The sequence below is a fragment of the Chelmon rostratus genome, chromosome 12 (genome assembly GCF_017976325.1).
Source record: "Chelmon rostratus isolate fCheRos1 chromosome 12, fCheRos1.pri, whole genome shotgun sequence".
Lineage (NCBI taxonomy): Eukaryota > Metazoa > Chordata > Actinopteri > Chaetodontiformes > Chaetodontidae > Chelmon > Chelmon rostratus.
In genome coordinates, this window is record NC_055669.1 from 17,342,922 (window position 1) to 17,360,063 (window position 17,142).

Below are 17,142 nucleotides of genomic sequence, written 5' to 3' on the forward strand. Positions count from 1 at the left end.
GTAAATGAATGAACCTGTTTTAATCCAATAGGAATCCCTTTCTCAACTCGCAACCAGTCACATCCTGTTTCGTAACACTGAACACCTTGTTCGCGATTATGAGCAATGTGAATAATTTCCTGAAGGTTCTGTGTGAGCTCAGGTCTGAAAGGTAATTTACACATTTGGGTTTATTGTGTGTGGCAAGTTTCTGCAAAACCCGAACAGAAAGCAGTAAAACAATAGGAAGAATCTGATCAAACAGTGAGAACACTGGGGGAAAGAGACTACTACTGCACTAATGTTATCCAGTTAATTATGAATTAGAGGAAAAAATTGGGTCTCAGGGATGATTTGAGAGAAGGTAATGATTTTGCAAGGCTGAGTGCATCAGCCAGGTCTTTCCACAGTTTTTTAGTCACATAGCATGCAGAATGAACTGCAGTGCAGTGCCTGTTATGGCTAGTGTGATAACTGAGAATTAGAAATAAAGAAATATAAAGGGAAACTTTCTTAAAAAACATGAAACTTTGTGACAGATAAATTAGCTGTTTTTGGGGGGGTCTTTAAAGCAGCCATTAGGGATTCTCCTTCAGGGTCCTGTGCTGTAGGTGCTGCGACCTGTTCGGTTCCTGGTCACCTAGATAAAATAGGGGCAACAGACTGAAAAATTAGCTTTTTATGGTCCTCTTGATCAGGAGAACAATACATCATGGAGGTCAGGAGAGTTTAATCTCATTAAGGCGACATCTCTTGTCTTTGACGTGGCCTTCGCGGTTGGTGGAGCTTTGAGCGCGCTGAGGTGGTCCGGCGTGGCTCAGTCGGGCTGAAGGTTAGCATTCCCGAAGCCGGTGCCATGGTTCTCTCTTGGCAAAGGGGTGGCACATTCCAGATCCATTCAACCCAGTGATGAGAAAGTGTCCCGAACTACAGGAACTTCTGAGTCATTCACAAGTGGGAATAAAAGGGATGAAAAGGATTGACCGTCAGCACGCTGGCTGCTGATTTTACATTGGACCGGGGTCATGAAAAAACTGCCAAACCACAACTGTGTCAGCTTGGCAGATGATGTTCGTTCAAAATCGCTCTTGTACAAGTGATTGATAGAATGAGATCGTGGATGTAATCAGCTAAAGTGTGGATTCTCTGCAGGTAGCTGTCAGACTCAGGAGCCACTGCTCCAAGAAGTCTTTTTAAAAAAATGCTTGGCAGATATGCTTAATGTTATAACCAGGCCTCTCAATTTCCCTTGATGTGTCCTCATTATAAAGAGATAAAAGGTTTAAAAATTGAGGAGTGGGTGGAAAATGTTATTTATCTGTTTTCTATCTATTCCTGATTTATTTGTGCCCAAATAAATGAGCCAACCCTCTCCCCTGAAAGTGAACATAAAAAAAAAACAAACAAACCTTGTGTGTGGCACAGACCGCGTCACGTGCCTCTTCTACACTCCTCTCCATAATATGCCCTTTCTGCCTGTCAGATCGAATCAATGTCAGATCAGTTTCTCGCCTCATTAGTTCGTGAGGGGTGGATTCAGGTTCCGGTGTGTCCCGCGTCCTCAGAGGTCTGACGGGAAAACAGCTGGCGGCCACGTTCCTCAATGAAACACCGCCATCTTGCGGCTCGGTCGCTTGAGGCAGGTTGTTGGAGCATCTCTGGCCTATAAAGGGGCTGTAGGTGCTATAAATGACTTGGGAAGCTGTCGGGTTGTGGGTCTTCAGGCCACAGATCAGCACAGGGATAAAGTGTGGGGCACATATTTTAATATGGGTGAGCAAAAGTGGGCTAATGAGCCACTTCTGCCCTGATGTCTTATGTGCTTATATAGGCTAAAGACTGATGCGCATTCATTTGAGCATTATTGGGGAGGTGCGGGCTATAGTTTCTTTGTTGCAGGGTGCACATAAGTATAATTTAACTTATAAAAGCATCAGCAGAGAGTCGAAAGCTACATCAGTCCACAATCTGGGCCAAGGCCTGTTTACCATAAGGAATTTAAGCTCATCCTGCTGCACATGTGCGCTTGAAATTGCACAGAGCGGTGGCCTCTGCAGCGTAAAAGCCAAACGCACAGGCAGCTCTGAGGCACGGTGTTTCATCTCTCATGCACTCTGTAGGGCAGCTCTCACGATGCTGCCAGGCAGCGCTGCGCTGTGTGAGAAATCAAAGCGCAGGCGTCGAGTCGGGAGGGAGCCTATCTTGCGCAGACTGGGTACTGTACATGGCCATTGATGCTGCTGGATAGATGTAGCCCCTGATGTAAATAAGAATGGCGAGGGCAGCGGGTCTAACATGCCGCGTTATCTCTGCTTGACATCGGAACATCTTTATGCCACCATCGGGATTTTATAAAAACGCGTGCCCCCCCCTCTCTTTTCTCGGTTTCATCCGAATCCTGCCTTGACAGCTCGCCTGATGATTTCCATTTGACACAAGAGCCACAGCAGACGGGCGGCTTCTTCTAATAAACGCTCGGGAAAAAGCAGGTCATTATGACCTTAGCATCCTCCAGTAAAAGGAAACCATCGGATTGCTTTTACGCGGCAGCGTTCTGCTTGCATTTTTTGCTTTGGATTTCGTGTGCCGTGTCCGGGGAGAATTCTCATCATTTCAACGTTGAGGTAAGATAAACGGCCTTCCCCTCCGCGGTTATCACAAACGACCGCTCTCTCTCCTCCACATCATCTTCCTCAGCGCGACAAAACACAGATATATACGAAGAGAGAGGCTCCCCACGCTATCCGTGGGCACAATTACCATAACGCATAACATGGATGCATTGCAAGCCTATCAGGACAGCTCGCGCACTTAACGGCGAAAACATGGAGCATTCCTCATCTGTGGAGCGCGATGAAACAGAAGGATGCTCGTTTTATTGCACTGCGGTCCGTGAGCTGATCCAGCCTGCTGATGCCTGCTGTGCAGCCGAGATATGATTGCACTTAAGAGCGGTCTGTTCTGACCGAGATGGCCCGCTACAGCATCGTGTTTTCAGCGCTTCGTCCACTTTTGTGACAGGCCAACACAAAGTCAGCCACGCTTTGGCAGCAACACAGTGTTGGAGCAGATTAAACGTTTGCAGACACAAGTTGCATAATAGGATTTGCTTTTTTGTACCTTATTAATTGATGTCATTTTCATCCTCACCTCGGGCTCAGCTCCCACCACTGAAGATGTTAAATGCTGAGGCTGACACACACACACACACACACACACACACACACACACACACACACACACATCATTATTCAATTTTATGGCTCAGTGAAATGTGGCCGATATCTCTCTGAGATCTGTGCCTTTGAACCAACACAACACACACACACACACACACACAGGAAACACACTCACAGGAGAGAGGAGGGAAGCAGGATAAACAAGGCGTTTGGCTCAGCAGAGAGAGGGATGGAGGCAGAAGGGGGAGGGATGGACGGAGGAGGCAGTCAGATTAGCTAGCTGGAGCCCATCTCATAGGCTGTGTGGTGATGGGGAGGCAGCTGGATGGCGTGTTGTCAGCTGTGGATAGCGCGGGCACCTCGTGGCCCCCGGCCCCAGGATTGAGCCTGGCCGCGACCCAGCTCGGCCTCACCTCTCCCCCCTCCATCTAGCCGTGCTCTCGCTTTGTGGGGCAAGAGGAGGCAGGGCCACAGTCCTGCACATGTCCACTGGCCAGCAGCCGCAAGACACCAACACTGACTAAGGTCACTGGAAGGGATTCAAATGCAAACAGTTGCACTGATGGCCAGAGAGCCTCTGAGCAAATACACACAGAGTAATTTAAACCCAAAACCACTGCTGGATAGACAATTTCTGCAAACAACTGAATATTTGCATGCAAATTCCACCTCATCAGAGCTCATTAACGCTTCTTAGCGTTTCATTCACACTGTGACGTTAAATATAGAAATAGCCACGACAGCTCAGTCTCAGTGCAGTCTGTTTTCTTGCCAGAATAAAAAAGCATTGTCGCAATGGTTAGTCACCTTACAGCTTTTTGTTAGAAGCAGAATGAATGACGCACAGTCATATTCTTATTGATTTTTATGATGTGATTGGCCACTTACTGGGAAGAAGTGGGTCGGGTAACTGAGCAAACAACACTTTGTCCTCATTAAACAGCCACTGCTGTGGTGCCCTTGAGCAAAGTGCCTCAAACCACTGCGGTGGAGGAATGTCTGTGGTCTGTGCTTGCACCAGACAGCCTCCCAGCGTTCAGTGAGATGTGAATGCTGGAAAAGAGGATACATTGAAATAGTTGCATGTGGGACCAAATCTAATCAAACACAAAATGTAGGAGATTCCAGTTCACAGCTGCAGCCAATGGGAGGACGGGAAGAGAAAACACACTCGTTCTTTTACAGCGTTTCACATTTGATGTATTGCAGCTCGGCTGGTATATGCACATTGTGGTAGATGATTAACTCATTTACAATCAGAACAAACTTGCAAAATACGAATGCACAACATCCTGAATGAGATTTCAGCCTTGGACCTGTTCTGCACGTCATCTCCTGCTCCATCCTAATGTTTTGTCCCTTCTCTGAGTTTCCTATTAAAGGCAAAAAGTCTAAAACAAGTCTGAAAAAACAGCCACCCATATGTTTCTCCCTCTTCCCCCCCTGGCAGGGATGGCTACAGAGGTATGGATACCTTCCCCGCACAGAACCGGGAATGTCTGTCCTGCGCTCGGCCCGCACCATGCACTCAGCCATCGCTGCCATGCAGCACGTCTATGGTCTCAATGTCACCGGGACGCTGGATGAGAAAACCAAGGAGTGAGTATACACACATGCCGCGGACGTGCTCGTAGGAATAAGCCGAGGTGCACAAGCACCTTGCACCGGGATCGTTTGATGTCACATTAATGCAAATGTGCCGCCCATTCATTAAAAAATGTCGAAGGCATTGCTCTCAATATTTCAATGAATTAGTGAAGGACAGAAATAACATGTTCATTTCACCCCCCATCACCTCGCCTGAAACCACCCTCAGGTGAAGGTTTTAACACTTCTCCTTCTTCTCATTTTGCATGGTGATGCAGTGATATCACGCTGAGGTGAGAATTAATGTTTTGCCTATGTATTATGTGTGTTCTGTACTTGTGATAATCCGATGTGGTATGAATGAGAAGCCGTGAAACTCGTGATTTCCTCTCAGCCCTCACTGAGATTTTGATCTTCCACTTGGTAGTGAATGTAGTTTGCAGTAGTTTAGTGGTATCTTGCACATTTATTTTCTGCTGTGATGATCTGGCACCTGTCAGGAAGAGAACTACCGAGTTCACTTCAGTGCTTTGTGTTGTCTCGTGATGGTGTTTAGCTCCCAACTTCCATTCAGCGAACTTGAATCACCTTCCCTTCTTTTCTCCTTTTCTCTTCTCTTCTTTGCTTTTCCTCTTCTCTTCCTCTCTTTTCTTGTCTCTTCTCTTTGCTTTTGTTTCTCCTTCTTGTCTTTTCTCTTCTCTTCCCCTTTTCTCTCTTCTCTTCTCTTCTCTTCTCTTCTCTTCTCTTCTCTTCTCTTCTCTTCTCTTCTCTTCTCTCCTTTAAGCTGGATGCAAAAGCCTCGCTGTGGCGTTCCGGACAAATTTAAAAGTGCTTCGAGGTCACGGAAGCGGAGGTATGCGCTGACAGGACAAAAGTGGCAGCGTACACACATCACCTACAGGTGAGTGAGAGTGGAGGCAGTTGTCATAGCGACCATTGAGTTTAGCTGCGCTTATTGTTGGATTCAGATGTGCCAGTGATAATTTTCGCAGCTCTCCTCCGTCTCTCATCTCCTCCTCTTTAACCACCTGGGATCACATGCTCTGTGTTGTCATAGAGACTGCGCAAGTACGTCACATATGTGGGGGCGCGCGCACAGAAATATAAACAACATCACACATCCAGATTTACACATACATTTGCCCATGTGTGCTGTGAGTATGTTTACTTCTGCATAAATAGCTTGCTGGCAAAATGAAAAATGGGGAGATTTTTTTTCCATTTAGTCTTTCCTTTTCATGAAACAAAAACAATTTTAGCTGAGCAGCATGAGGACTGAAGGCTCCCTCACATAAAACTGTTTGAAAATCCTGAGAGTAAATTGTCCGTAATCTCAGCAGAAAGATTCATACTCTCATCTTATCTCGCCTGATTAAGCTCCAGTTTTTAATAGGCTCTGAGGAGAACTGATAAACGGGTCTCTGGCACAACTGCAAATTGACAGGTTACAGCAGTAATAGACGATAACGCTGTCAATTTATTCAAATCCTTCCTTCCTCCACGAATTTGAATTGATGAGCCACCTCTCCTAATGGAATGTCAATCAGTGCTGAGCCAGTGCTGCTGCTGACTGCACTTTATTCATGAAAATGAGTGGAGAGAGAGGGGGAGAAGATTTCCCATTCCTCTCTGCCTGCCAGGGACTGATAACGACTGCTGTGTTAAAAGTTCAGTGAAAGCTGCTGGGCTTGAAATAGTTGTGTCAAGTGCAACTTTTCTTTTTAGTGTCTCCTCATTTTGAGAAGTGAAAATGTTCACTCGAAATTAATGGGATAACGAGGCACGACGTTGGTGCAGTGTGTGTTTTATTTCCCCCGCTCCTGAATGTTTTGCCCCCCCCCCGTAGTTTCAAATGATGTATATGCATGATTGCTGCGCTATTTACATTCAGGCCTTCGCTGCCATGAAGACATAAACTACTACCTGCAGAGCGTTCATTTTTAGCCTCGTAGCATTTACCTCTCAGCAGCCTTTTAATCAGTTTGCTTTTTTCTCTCACAGCATAAAAAATGTCACGCCAAAGGTGGGCGCCCGGGAGACTCATGATGCCATCCGGCGAGCGTTTGACGTGTGGCAGGGTGTGACTCCTCTCCGCTTTGAGGCCGTTCCATACAGCGCCCTGGAGACGGGCAGGCGTGACGTGGACATCACTATCATCTTCGCTTCCGGTTTTCACGGCGACAGCTCACCCTTCGACGGGGAGGGGGGATTCCTCGCCCACGCCTATTTCCCGGGCCCAGGCATAGGAGGGGACACACACTTTGACTCAGATGAGCCCTGGACTTTGGGGAACCCCAACCATGATGGTGAGTGAAAGGCAGGATGGGTGTAGACCTAAATCTAGATAGAGAGAAAGGGGTGGTGACAGAGCAAAAGCAAGGAGATGCTACGGCAAGAGAGCGAAAGGGAAATTATAAAAGGAAGAGATTAGGATTAGGGAAGAGAGGAAAGAAAGTAGAGATTAATGCAGAACGTTTGCAGGTAAGTAAACGTGTAAGGTGTGTGGAAAGCACAGAATAAAGAGCAGTGATCAGGAGAGACAGATAAGGACTGATGGAAAGCAAGTACTGGAAATACAGATGGCTAGGCAGGATGACAGAGATGGTATCACAGGGCAGGACATGAGGGATGCTTAACCAAAAACAAAGAATTCAGAGATGTCTTTGATGGGACTGTGCTCTGTAAAGACACATCACCCCATCTGTCAGGATTTTGATGGGGGTTTTTTTTTTCTTTTTTTCTGCATAATAAGCTCTTCAGATGACAGGATAGAAAGCTCTGCTATTTTAAGACATTGGTTGCTGGCACATGATTATGGCTTTTCTGTTTTTAGTGAATTTGATGCAGCTCAGTGGTATGCTTCAAGACAGGTAAAACAGAAAACAGAAAAGTGCCAGACGTGCATCCATAAGATTGCAGAATTTACAAATAATATGCTGTCAAGGCGTTTTATGTTCTGTTATTGTTATTATTAGACTAGAAGTTAGGTGAGGTTATTATAGATTATGTTATGTCATGTTATGTTGTGTTATACCATCTTGTGTTATTTTATTCTGTGCACATTAGGTAAAGTTAGGTTAGTCTATTGCTTCTGTCATGTTGTGTTGGGTTGTATTGTGCTGTCCTTTACTCTCTGATGTTATGTTGTGCTATGTAATTTGTTACGTTACCTTGTGTTACATTACGTTACGTTGCGTTGCGTTGCGTTGCGTTGCGTTGTGTTGGGTTACGTTATGTTGTGTTTCGTTACGTTATGCTGTGTTGTGTTACGTTATGTTGTGTTGTGTTGTGTTACGTTATGTTTTGCTGTGTTGTGCTACGTTATGTTATGTCACGTTTGTAATTGTGGGTATATTTTTTAAAGTTAGATAACACTAGTTTCTATGGGTACATCATATTAGGTCCTGTTGGCTGTGTTGCCTTATGTTGCCTCACGTTATGGTGTCTTGTGTTGTCTTATTATGGCTATAGGTTTGGTTATTATGAGTTATGTTATGCCATGTTATGTTGTGTTACATCATGTTCTGGATATATTAGGTAAAGTTTGGTTAGCATATTGATTATGTCATGATGTGTTGTGCCATACTGTGTTATGTCATGTTGTATAATGTTATGTTATGAAGGGTTAAATTTGGTGAAGTTAGGTTATAGTAGTCTATTACATCAAGGTTACATCATGTTATGTTATGTTATGTTATGTTATGTTGTTCTGTGCTGTGCTGCGTTACATTGTCTTGTGCTATTATGGGTATATTAGGTTAAGTTATGAGTCATATCATGTTATGCTATGCTATGCTATGTTATGTAATTATGGTCATAGTATGTTAAGTTAGGTTATTATGACTAATGTCATTGGATATTTACCTTATGTGATTTTATATTACATTGTGTTGTGTACAATGTTATGTGATGCTATATAATGTTATGCTATTATAGTTATATTAGGTCAAGTTAGATTAGTTAGTCTGGCTTATATCATTATGACATGTCATGTTATGTTATGTCATGTTATGTTGTGCTGTGTTCTGTCATGTTATCAAGTGTGTATTAGGTTATGTTATGTTGTTGGAGGCTATATTTGGCTATATTAGGCTTGGTTATGTCATGTTGTGTCATTTCATGTTAGGTTACATTTTGTTATGAGTCATTTTTATGACCCATGGTTAAGATGGGTTAGATTTTTATGGGTTATGTTACAACAAATAACAGTGGCCCACATAACATGTATTGTGGGCCAGGCAGCCCAGAGAGGGAGATAAGATGCCTTTCTTAGCATGCATCCACACACGCTTTAATTACCCTACCTACATGGCGCCAGGCTTGTCAGAGCACCACCAGGCTACTTTGCTAATACCCATGTGCCATACGCTTACATTTTATCCTCCCATTAGTGGAAGAGGAGGGTAACAGCTCGCATTGTGTTTGTTCTGGGAAACCGCTTGCCACCCATCAGCTCCCCTCCCTCCCTCTTTTGTTCTCATACCCCAATGGTAATTGTCTCAGTCTCCCAAGTCAAATTCATGTTCACCCTTGCGCAGTGTCCCATGGTTATGTACTTGGAGTGGCTGATTCTGAAAAGCTCCCGTCTCAGCTTATGTGTCTGGAAAGCTGTGCAGCCTTTAATGGGCTTTCACAGCAGTGTAATTGTAAATGTTGCATGTTGACATGTGCGCTAATGGTAGCTCCTGCCCGTCTCCTGGGAGTCCTCGTGGGACATTTTTTGGTCAGGTGGAAGAGGCTGGTTGTGTTAGATAAATGGGGGAGGGGGAGGTGTAACCTTTTAGCTGCTGGCTGAGGGTCAGTGGTGGTTCTGTGCAGCGCTGCTGGCAGGAGTGGATATCATGTTTTAAAGGGCGACTATCTCCGGGGGCCAGCTTCAGTCACAAGCTGTTCATAAATGGCGTTCTTCTTTCTAAATCAGGTTGACGCTATGAGCTGAGTGCTGACCATAGACACTGACCGTGACATTTTTCATCCGCCCGTGTGTGTTCGAATGTGATATGAGCACGACCCACAGTGTTTTCTTGTCCTATGCCGACATTTGTATGTGTTCAGGTGCGTTATATGGATGCGCGTTCTGTGGTGCCCTGGGCAGCAACGTGAGCTTGTGTCTCTCTGCTCTCTCTCTCAGCTGTGGCTCACATGTGGCTTATCTTCTCTTACTGAGCAACAGAGGAAAAGTGCTCATGCTTTGTAATTTACCTCCAGTACTCTTCCCTTGCACTACATTGCACCGCATTAGCTCAGCGAAAGCTACATCTGGACCAGAGGGCCGTGCGTAACGATTATTTTCTTTGTTGATTAATCACCCGGCTGTTTGCCAATTATGTGCTTAATGGTTATAAAATGTCAAAAATCAATTTTCTCCAAACATAATAGCACAATAATTTAGAAAATATATAGGTGGCTGCATGGATGCCCAGTAACCATCAAAAATGTCTGATGTCCACATTAATCTTATTTCCTGGTCTATATTTTGATGTGGTTCTGTACTAATCGCTGTCTGTCCTTGTCTGAGTGTGTCTGTGCACACTTCCTTCTTCATGGCACACTGGATGTACTTTGTGTTCGTGCATTAAGGCCGTCTCCCCCTCTCCAGGTAACGACCTGTTCTTGGTTGCGGTACATGAGCTGGGCCACGCCCTGGGTCTGGAGCACTCCAACGATCCCACCGCCATCATGGCTCCTTTCTACCAGTACATGGACACAGAGAACTTCAAACTACCTCACGATGACCTGCAGGGCATCCAGAAAATCTATGGTAACCCTCTATGTCATACATTAGTCTCTCTCTTTAGCCTGTGAAGACAAGTTGATAAATTCGAGTAGTAACTAGTTAGTTACATATGTATTATATTATTCCAACACTTTATTGAAGCTGCATTACAAAATTTTGTAAATATTGAAGCCTTGACGTGACTAAGTCACTATTGCTGCTGCAGCATTCTGTTGTGTTGGGTTTAATGCCAATAAACAGCGTCTGTCAGCTGTGAAAGAAGACAGCCAACAGGCGATCTGAGAGCAACATGAGTCACTGCACAGAGCTCCAAAGAGGTCAAATCATCTGTGCCAAGATTAAAGGCGCATAGTCAAAAAACTGTGAACTTACTAAGTGTCTTAATAGAGTCAGTCCCAAAAATGGTTGAATCTCACGAACAAAGAAAAACTGTATGAGAGGAGGATGAAATGCTTTTTGCCTTTTTAGGTCCACCAGATAGAGCACCGCAGCCTACCAGGCCCCCACCCACGGTCCCTCCTCCTCGCTTCCACCCTCCCTCCGACCCCCGTAAGCACGACCGCCATGCCAGACCCCATCGCCCTCCACAGGGGGCCAAACCCTCCAACCCCAACTCCAAACCCAACATCTGTGACGGAGGCTTCAACACCCTGGCCATCCTCCGACAGGAGCTTTTTGTGTTCAAGGTAGAGAAGATCATCAGCCTCGGGGAACATGGCTGCTGGTTTTAAAGCAGTTTGGGATGATGATGATGATGATGATGATGATGTTGATGATTCTTCCTTATCACCTCATCCATTCCTGTAGGACCAGTGGTTTTGGAGGGTACGGGACAACTCTGTGGTCCCTGGCTATCCCATGCAGATCAACTACTTCTGGAAAGGCTTGCCTGCCAAAATTGATGCCGTGTATGAAAACAGCGAAGGGAAGTTTGTGTTTTTCAAAGGTAATAAAAGCAAGAGAATTTTCTTTTTTTTCAGTTTCTTAATTTATTAAAGGTACCCTGTGGAGTGTTTTTAGGATTTTATTTTATGCAAAAGCACTAGGACATGCAAGAACACTATTTTGCTTACAGTTAGTTGTAGTAAGGCACCAAAAAATGTAGCCATGCACCAACAAAATCAAGGAAGAAGACTGCTAGCTAGCAGCCGTGGACCTAAACAATGATCTAAAATATATTTTTTTCAAATGTTTGATGAGAAATGCGATGCATTCAACACATTTGTCAGACTGCAGACAAGACACTGAATTTCAATATAACTTTAGTTTGTTTACCTAAAAATTCCACGGGGCAGCTTTTATTTTTATGGATCAGATTTTTCTTCACAGATTCACTTTACAATCATAGAAGTGAATTCACAAAAATAAGAAAAGTCTCAAAAAAAATAAAAGCAGATTACTGGAAAGTCAGTCAGCCAATGCAATTGAATGTGTATGTGTGAGCCCTTTAAACGCACAGTAATCTTTTATCATATAGCAACCGACCGGCCGACTTTGAGGTTGTTTTGCGTTCTGTACGGCAGCAGAGTGGGTGCAGGTCCAGTACAGCCATCCGTCCATCAGGCAGATTAACATGACATCTGTCACCCAGTAGGATCAGAGTGCCTCATGCTTTATTTATTCTCTCGGGGGGACTTAACTGCATGTGTGTGTGTGTGAGTGTCTAGCTACTTAGTGCGAGCACACCACCGCAGCAGCTCTCCTCACTCTGCCTGAGGCACTTATGATCAAACTGAATTAAATGCAACAATAGCTTCAATAAAACTGAAAACAACGAGTCTCGGCGGAGTTGCCTTCAGAGCATCATCTTGCTGTTTATTGTATTTTAGATAACACTGCATGGATTTTCTGCTGTGCAGGTATTTTGTAAATGAGGTGATACATCTGACCTTTGAAATCACATGAATAGAAAGAAAGAGACTCGCTGGGAAAAAGAAGACAGAGAAGGCTTGAATGAGCCGAGAGCTGGCGGTGTTTTGTGTGACGCGATTTTTGAGGTCATCTTTATGATAATGTCTTTGTCCCAGAGCCTCCTAACTTTCTGTGTGTATTTTAGGAAACCGTTTCTGGGTCTTCAAGGACACAACTCTCCAGCCTTCGTACCCTCAGGACATCTCGCTGTTCGGGAGCGGCATGCCCACTCAGAGCATCGAGACAGCTGTCTGGTGGGAGGATGTCGCCAAAACCTACTTCTTCAAAGGAGACAGGTCTGTGTGGACAGATTATTAGTGCTGTTATGAAGTTAAGCAGCTAAAGCGGTTGAAGTCTTTTTTTTAATGCCAACGAATTGACTCTGTGTTACCAACTGGTTTATATACAAGCATTACATACTCTGATGTGGTTTTATAATGCAGCACAACGAGGAGTGCATTCCACAGACAACAAGATAAACTCTGAAGTGCTTGTCAGCTCCTGCCCCTCTTTCCATCGTTATCAATGCAGTATGTCTGCGTTTGGAACATTTAATGATTTTTGGGACTGTTCCCCTTGAGATATGTAATAATTTTGCAGCTTTGTTGATGCATCTTCAATTTTGTCATAGATTAGCTGGCATCCTTGAAGCTCAGTAAGCTGTCACATGTTGCTGCGAAAACGCTGATTGCCTATTTTACAGCTGACAAATGCTGCTTATTGGCTTTTAACTCATTACGGCCCAGAGTCGGAGTAACATTAGTAGTGGTGATTACGTTACGTCACAGTCCTTTTCTGCAAAATATTCATATTATTTTGTTTACTTGTGTACATCTATTGATATATGGTTGTAGTTACCTGCAGTTGGAAGTGACTGAAACCAGGGAGGCTCTCCAAAACAACCAAATCTGAGAATCTGTTGTTTATCTGTGTGCGTTGTGAGGGCCTTAAAGTTTGAGAGTGTGCCAGCGTGACTCACATGTTTGTTCAGCTGTCATTATAAATCATATCCTAAGAGGTCAGGGGACCCTGTGGTGAAAGCTGACAAAATGCTTTGTCATGATACTGTCATCCCTCAACCTGCTGCTGCGCATCATGACAAACATGACGTTCTGTCCATTGTAACAGACGTGATTTCATCTCTCTCTCGCGTTCTGACAGGGCGTGTTTGTTCTAATTCAAAGAAATGACACTGTGTAGCAAGATTTATGCGTGTGAGCGCCAGCGTGCGAGAAGCAGATCCATCACAGCAAACCCTGAAAACAAATTTGCCTGCTCGATAAACACAGTATGGGTGATAGATTGTCTGCTTCTCTCGGGTCATGTGAGTTTAAGTCTGTTGCTGTCCATTAAATGGTCAGCCTGAGGCTCAAGACACTTTTTTTTAAGTCGGGTGCAAGTTACAGGCGGCAGACTGTCGCTGTAAACGCAGTGTGCAGTCGTACAGTGAAACGTACAGTAAATTGTGCAAGTACTGCTAAAAAGCATCAGTATCAGCCCCAAAATATCATGACGGTTATTTTCCACTTTGATTGTGTGTGTTAGCATATTAAATCACCTTTTCCACATGTTGTAAACTGACTCTTTCTGCACCTGAAGAGAATCTTCACCCTGTTTATCTTCTCGATTCTCGAGTGCGAACCCCTTTCACGTATGCTTGTCTTGACTTTATTTCATCTCATCCCTCAGTCCTAGTCTGAAGTGCTGTTCAGGGGGACTGAGGCAGTCTCTCGGGATGATTTGGATGCTGGTGACGGTTGAGAAAATAGAATAGAGACGTTAGTAGCCTTTGTATTCTTTAGAAGACTGACAAATTTGCGATTTTGGGCTTTGGCGTTGAATTTGGTAACTGTGTCCAGGTGTTGATGTTGATTTGTGTGTGTGTGTGTGTGTGTTTATTTGTGCATAACCAACAATGTGTAATTTCCTCTTACTTGAGATAAACCCAAGAGGGAAGTGTCTTGACTCGTGCATGCATCTCTGTATTGACTTTAGCTGTTCTGTCTGTCCTGCTGTAGATACTGGAGGTACAATGAGGATATGAGGACCATGGATCCGGGTTACCCCAAGCCCATCACCATCTGGAAGGGCATCCCTGACTCTCCACAGGGGGCTTTTGTGGATAAGGCCAATGGTACGCCGGCTTTACGGACCAAGAGCGACACCCTCAGATACTGTAGAGAGACATGATTTGGCTTCAGATGTTTTTGTCTTCTACGTGTTGCCATCGTTCTGCCATAACTTCCCTCTGTTTCAAACAGTTATAAGAGGTCATAGCAGGTGCAAAAGAAGAGTGATAAAGAGTGGAGGAGAGGATCTGCTGTTGCAATACACTACACTAGAGCTGCAGCAATTAGTGGATTAATCGATCAATCAAAAGAAAATTAATTGGAAACTGTTTGATAATCAATTAATTGTTTGAGACATTTTTCATGTCAAATATTTGCTTCCAGTTCTTAGATATGAAGATTTGCCTCTTGTCTGTATCCTGTATTAAAGTAAATTTGATATTTTTTTAATGTTTGGTAAATGATTAATCACTTCATCTAGGAAAGAAGATGAATCGATAATGACAATAGTTGCAGCTCCACAATACAGCCTCATTTATAAACAACCAAAAGCACACAGCACGCACAAAATCTTTGTTTTTTCAAGTGAAGTTTCTGTTGAGAGACGTTAACACAGTCACAGATTTGGCTCCTCTGCTGCATGATAACGTGGTGCTGTACACCCAGCTGCACAATGTTCAGTCTTTGCAAAGTTAAAAGTAAATTTACTGTGTCCCACAATCCCTCCCTCCAGGCTTTACCTACTTTTACAAGGGAAAGGAGTACTGGAAGTTCAACAACCAGCTGCTTCGCGTGGAGCCAGGCTACCCGAGGTCCATCCTGAGGGACTTCATGGGCTGTGACGGCCTACCCGCCGACCCCGACTGGGACTGGAGCCCTCCGGTGGCGGAGGAGCGCCACTACGACAACGGCGACGCGGACGTTGTCATCAAACTGGACAGCGCGGGGGGCACGGAGAAAGCTGTGGCCATCGCTATCCCCTGCGTCCTGGCGCTGTGCATGATGGTCCTCCTCTACACGGTTTTCCAGTTCAGGAGGAAGAGCACACAGCGCCACATACTGTACTGCAAGCGCTCCATGCAGGAGTGGGTCTGAGGGACTGTTACTGCACTGTATAGAGAGGGGTGTGAAGCTCTGATAAAGGTCTAGTTATTACTTGAAGCCCTAAGTACAGTAATTGGAAGCACTGTAAAGGGTACAGTACATGAGGATCGCCATGTTGGCAGATTTAAAAACTGCTCGAACTCATCATGTGCAAGCTGCAAGGAAGCGAAACTATCCGCAGAACTCGACTGAAGACAGTGTGGGAGCCGCATCTCCTTTGTCCAACTAATATGTATGTATCTGCTTTGACTTTTTTCTGTATCTTGGAATGAACTCAATTAAGTGAGACAGAGTTAAGCTACTTTAAGTGGGACCTTTGTCTATCCTCGTCTCTGCACGCCGCTTAAAAAGCCCCTAGCACTAACTTCAGTGGACAAATTAGATATAGGCTTCTTCTTTACTTTCATTTCTTAATTAAATCGCTCTGAGCTGTGCTTTTTTTTTTTTATTTAGGGTCCCTGTAAAAGATTATTCATTGTGTGGAGGACTGATACACAAACCAAATATGACCTTTTCTTCCAAAGAGGATTACTGCTCGATGTTGTTTTTGATGGGATATTTTTCTTCCATGGATCGAACATTGTGGCATCATACTCAGATTTTGTTTTGCCATTGGTATTCACATCCACCCATCTGCTCTGTAATCTGTGGGGATAGGAAGCAGCCGTTAGTAAGAGCAAGGAACTCAAGACTGTGGTGGCGGTCTTTCTCCAAAACGGGGGCCAAAAACCTCTCTGCAATATTTATGAGACTGCCTTAATCACAGATTGCTTAAACTCCCTTTTCTTTCTCTCTGTTCCTCTGGTGTGGGAGCTGGATACTGAGCGACACAGTAGGAATACAAACATCTTATGACGGCATTAATTACTGCCCATAATGCAATTTCAAAACCAGTAATTAAGGACAGTTTGATCCACAATGGGTTCACTGCTCTTGAAAATTTGCTTAATACATGATGGCGTTCATTTACTGCCTCACCGGAGGGTATGAGAGAGAAAGGGAAAGCTAGTCGTGTGTGTGTGACAGAGACAGTAATTAGCCACTCTCTACATGTACTGTACTGGACTCTAGTGTCAAGTTATTGAACATCTAACAATCTGCTTTTGTCCCTGCCAAGTTTGGATACTAATACTCCAAACAGTGTCAGTACGTACATTTTAAACAGCTTTACTAATTTATTGTTTTTTCAACTTTTATACAAGGCTTACAGGTTTACATAATATTTCATGAAGCACGGGGTGCAGAGCAGGAGCAAAGAGAAAGGAGAGAAAACAAACTTTGTGCACCCATTTTTAAAGCGAGACACGTACGGTGTCTCTCATCCAACAAAAAAAGTCATCACCGCATCCGGCCGCCGCGAGCACGTCGACCCTCTATCAGCGGCCCGTGCTTTTGCCCGGATTGCTCCATCTTCTCACTAAGTTTTTGCAAATAGTTTTCAAGGAAATGCAAATGCTGTAAAGAAGAAAACACATCTAAACAGTCACAGGAAGTAATCCACAGAAATAAAGAAACTTGTTGTTGTCTTAATTCTGGATGTTAGGAAAAACGTTAAACCTGTGTGTCCAATAATGGA

At 44.3% G+C, this 17,142-nt stretch overlaps 1 protein-coding gene across 1 annotated transcript; it reads left to right on the forward strand.

The window, feature by feature from the left end:
• Nucleotides 1–2,474: 2,474 nt before the first annotated feature.
• mmp16b (matrix metallopeptidase 16b (membrane-inserted)) lies at nt 2,475–15,557 on the forward strand. Its single transcript, XM_041949615.1, has 10 exons — nt 2,475–2,603; nt 4,609–4,757; nt 5,530–5,646; nt 6,747–7,051; nt 10,345–10,506; nt 10,951–11,168; nt 11,290–11,428; nt 12,539–12,689; nt 14,412–14,527; nt 15,196–15,557. Exons 1-10 carry the CDS (start codon nt 2,475–2,477, stop codon nt 15,555–15,557), a joined length of 1,848 nt encoding a protein of 615 aa, XP_041805549.1.
• Nucleotides 15,558–17,142: the final 1,585 nt, after the last annotated feature.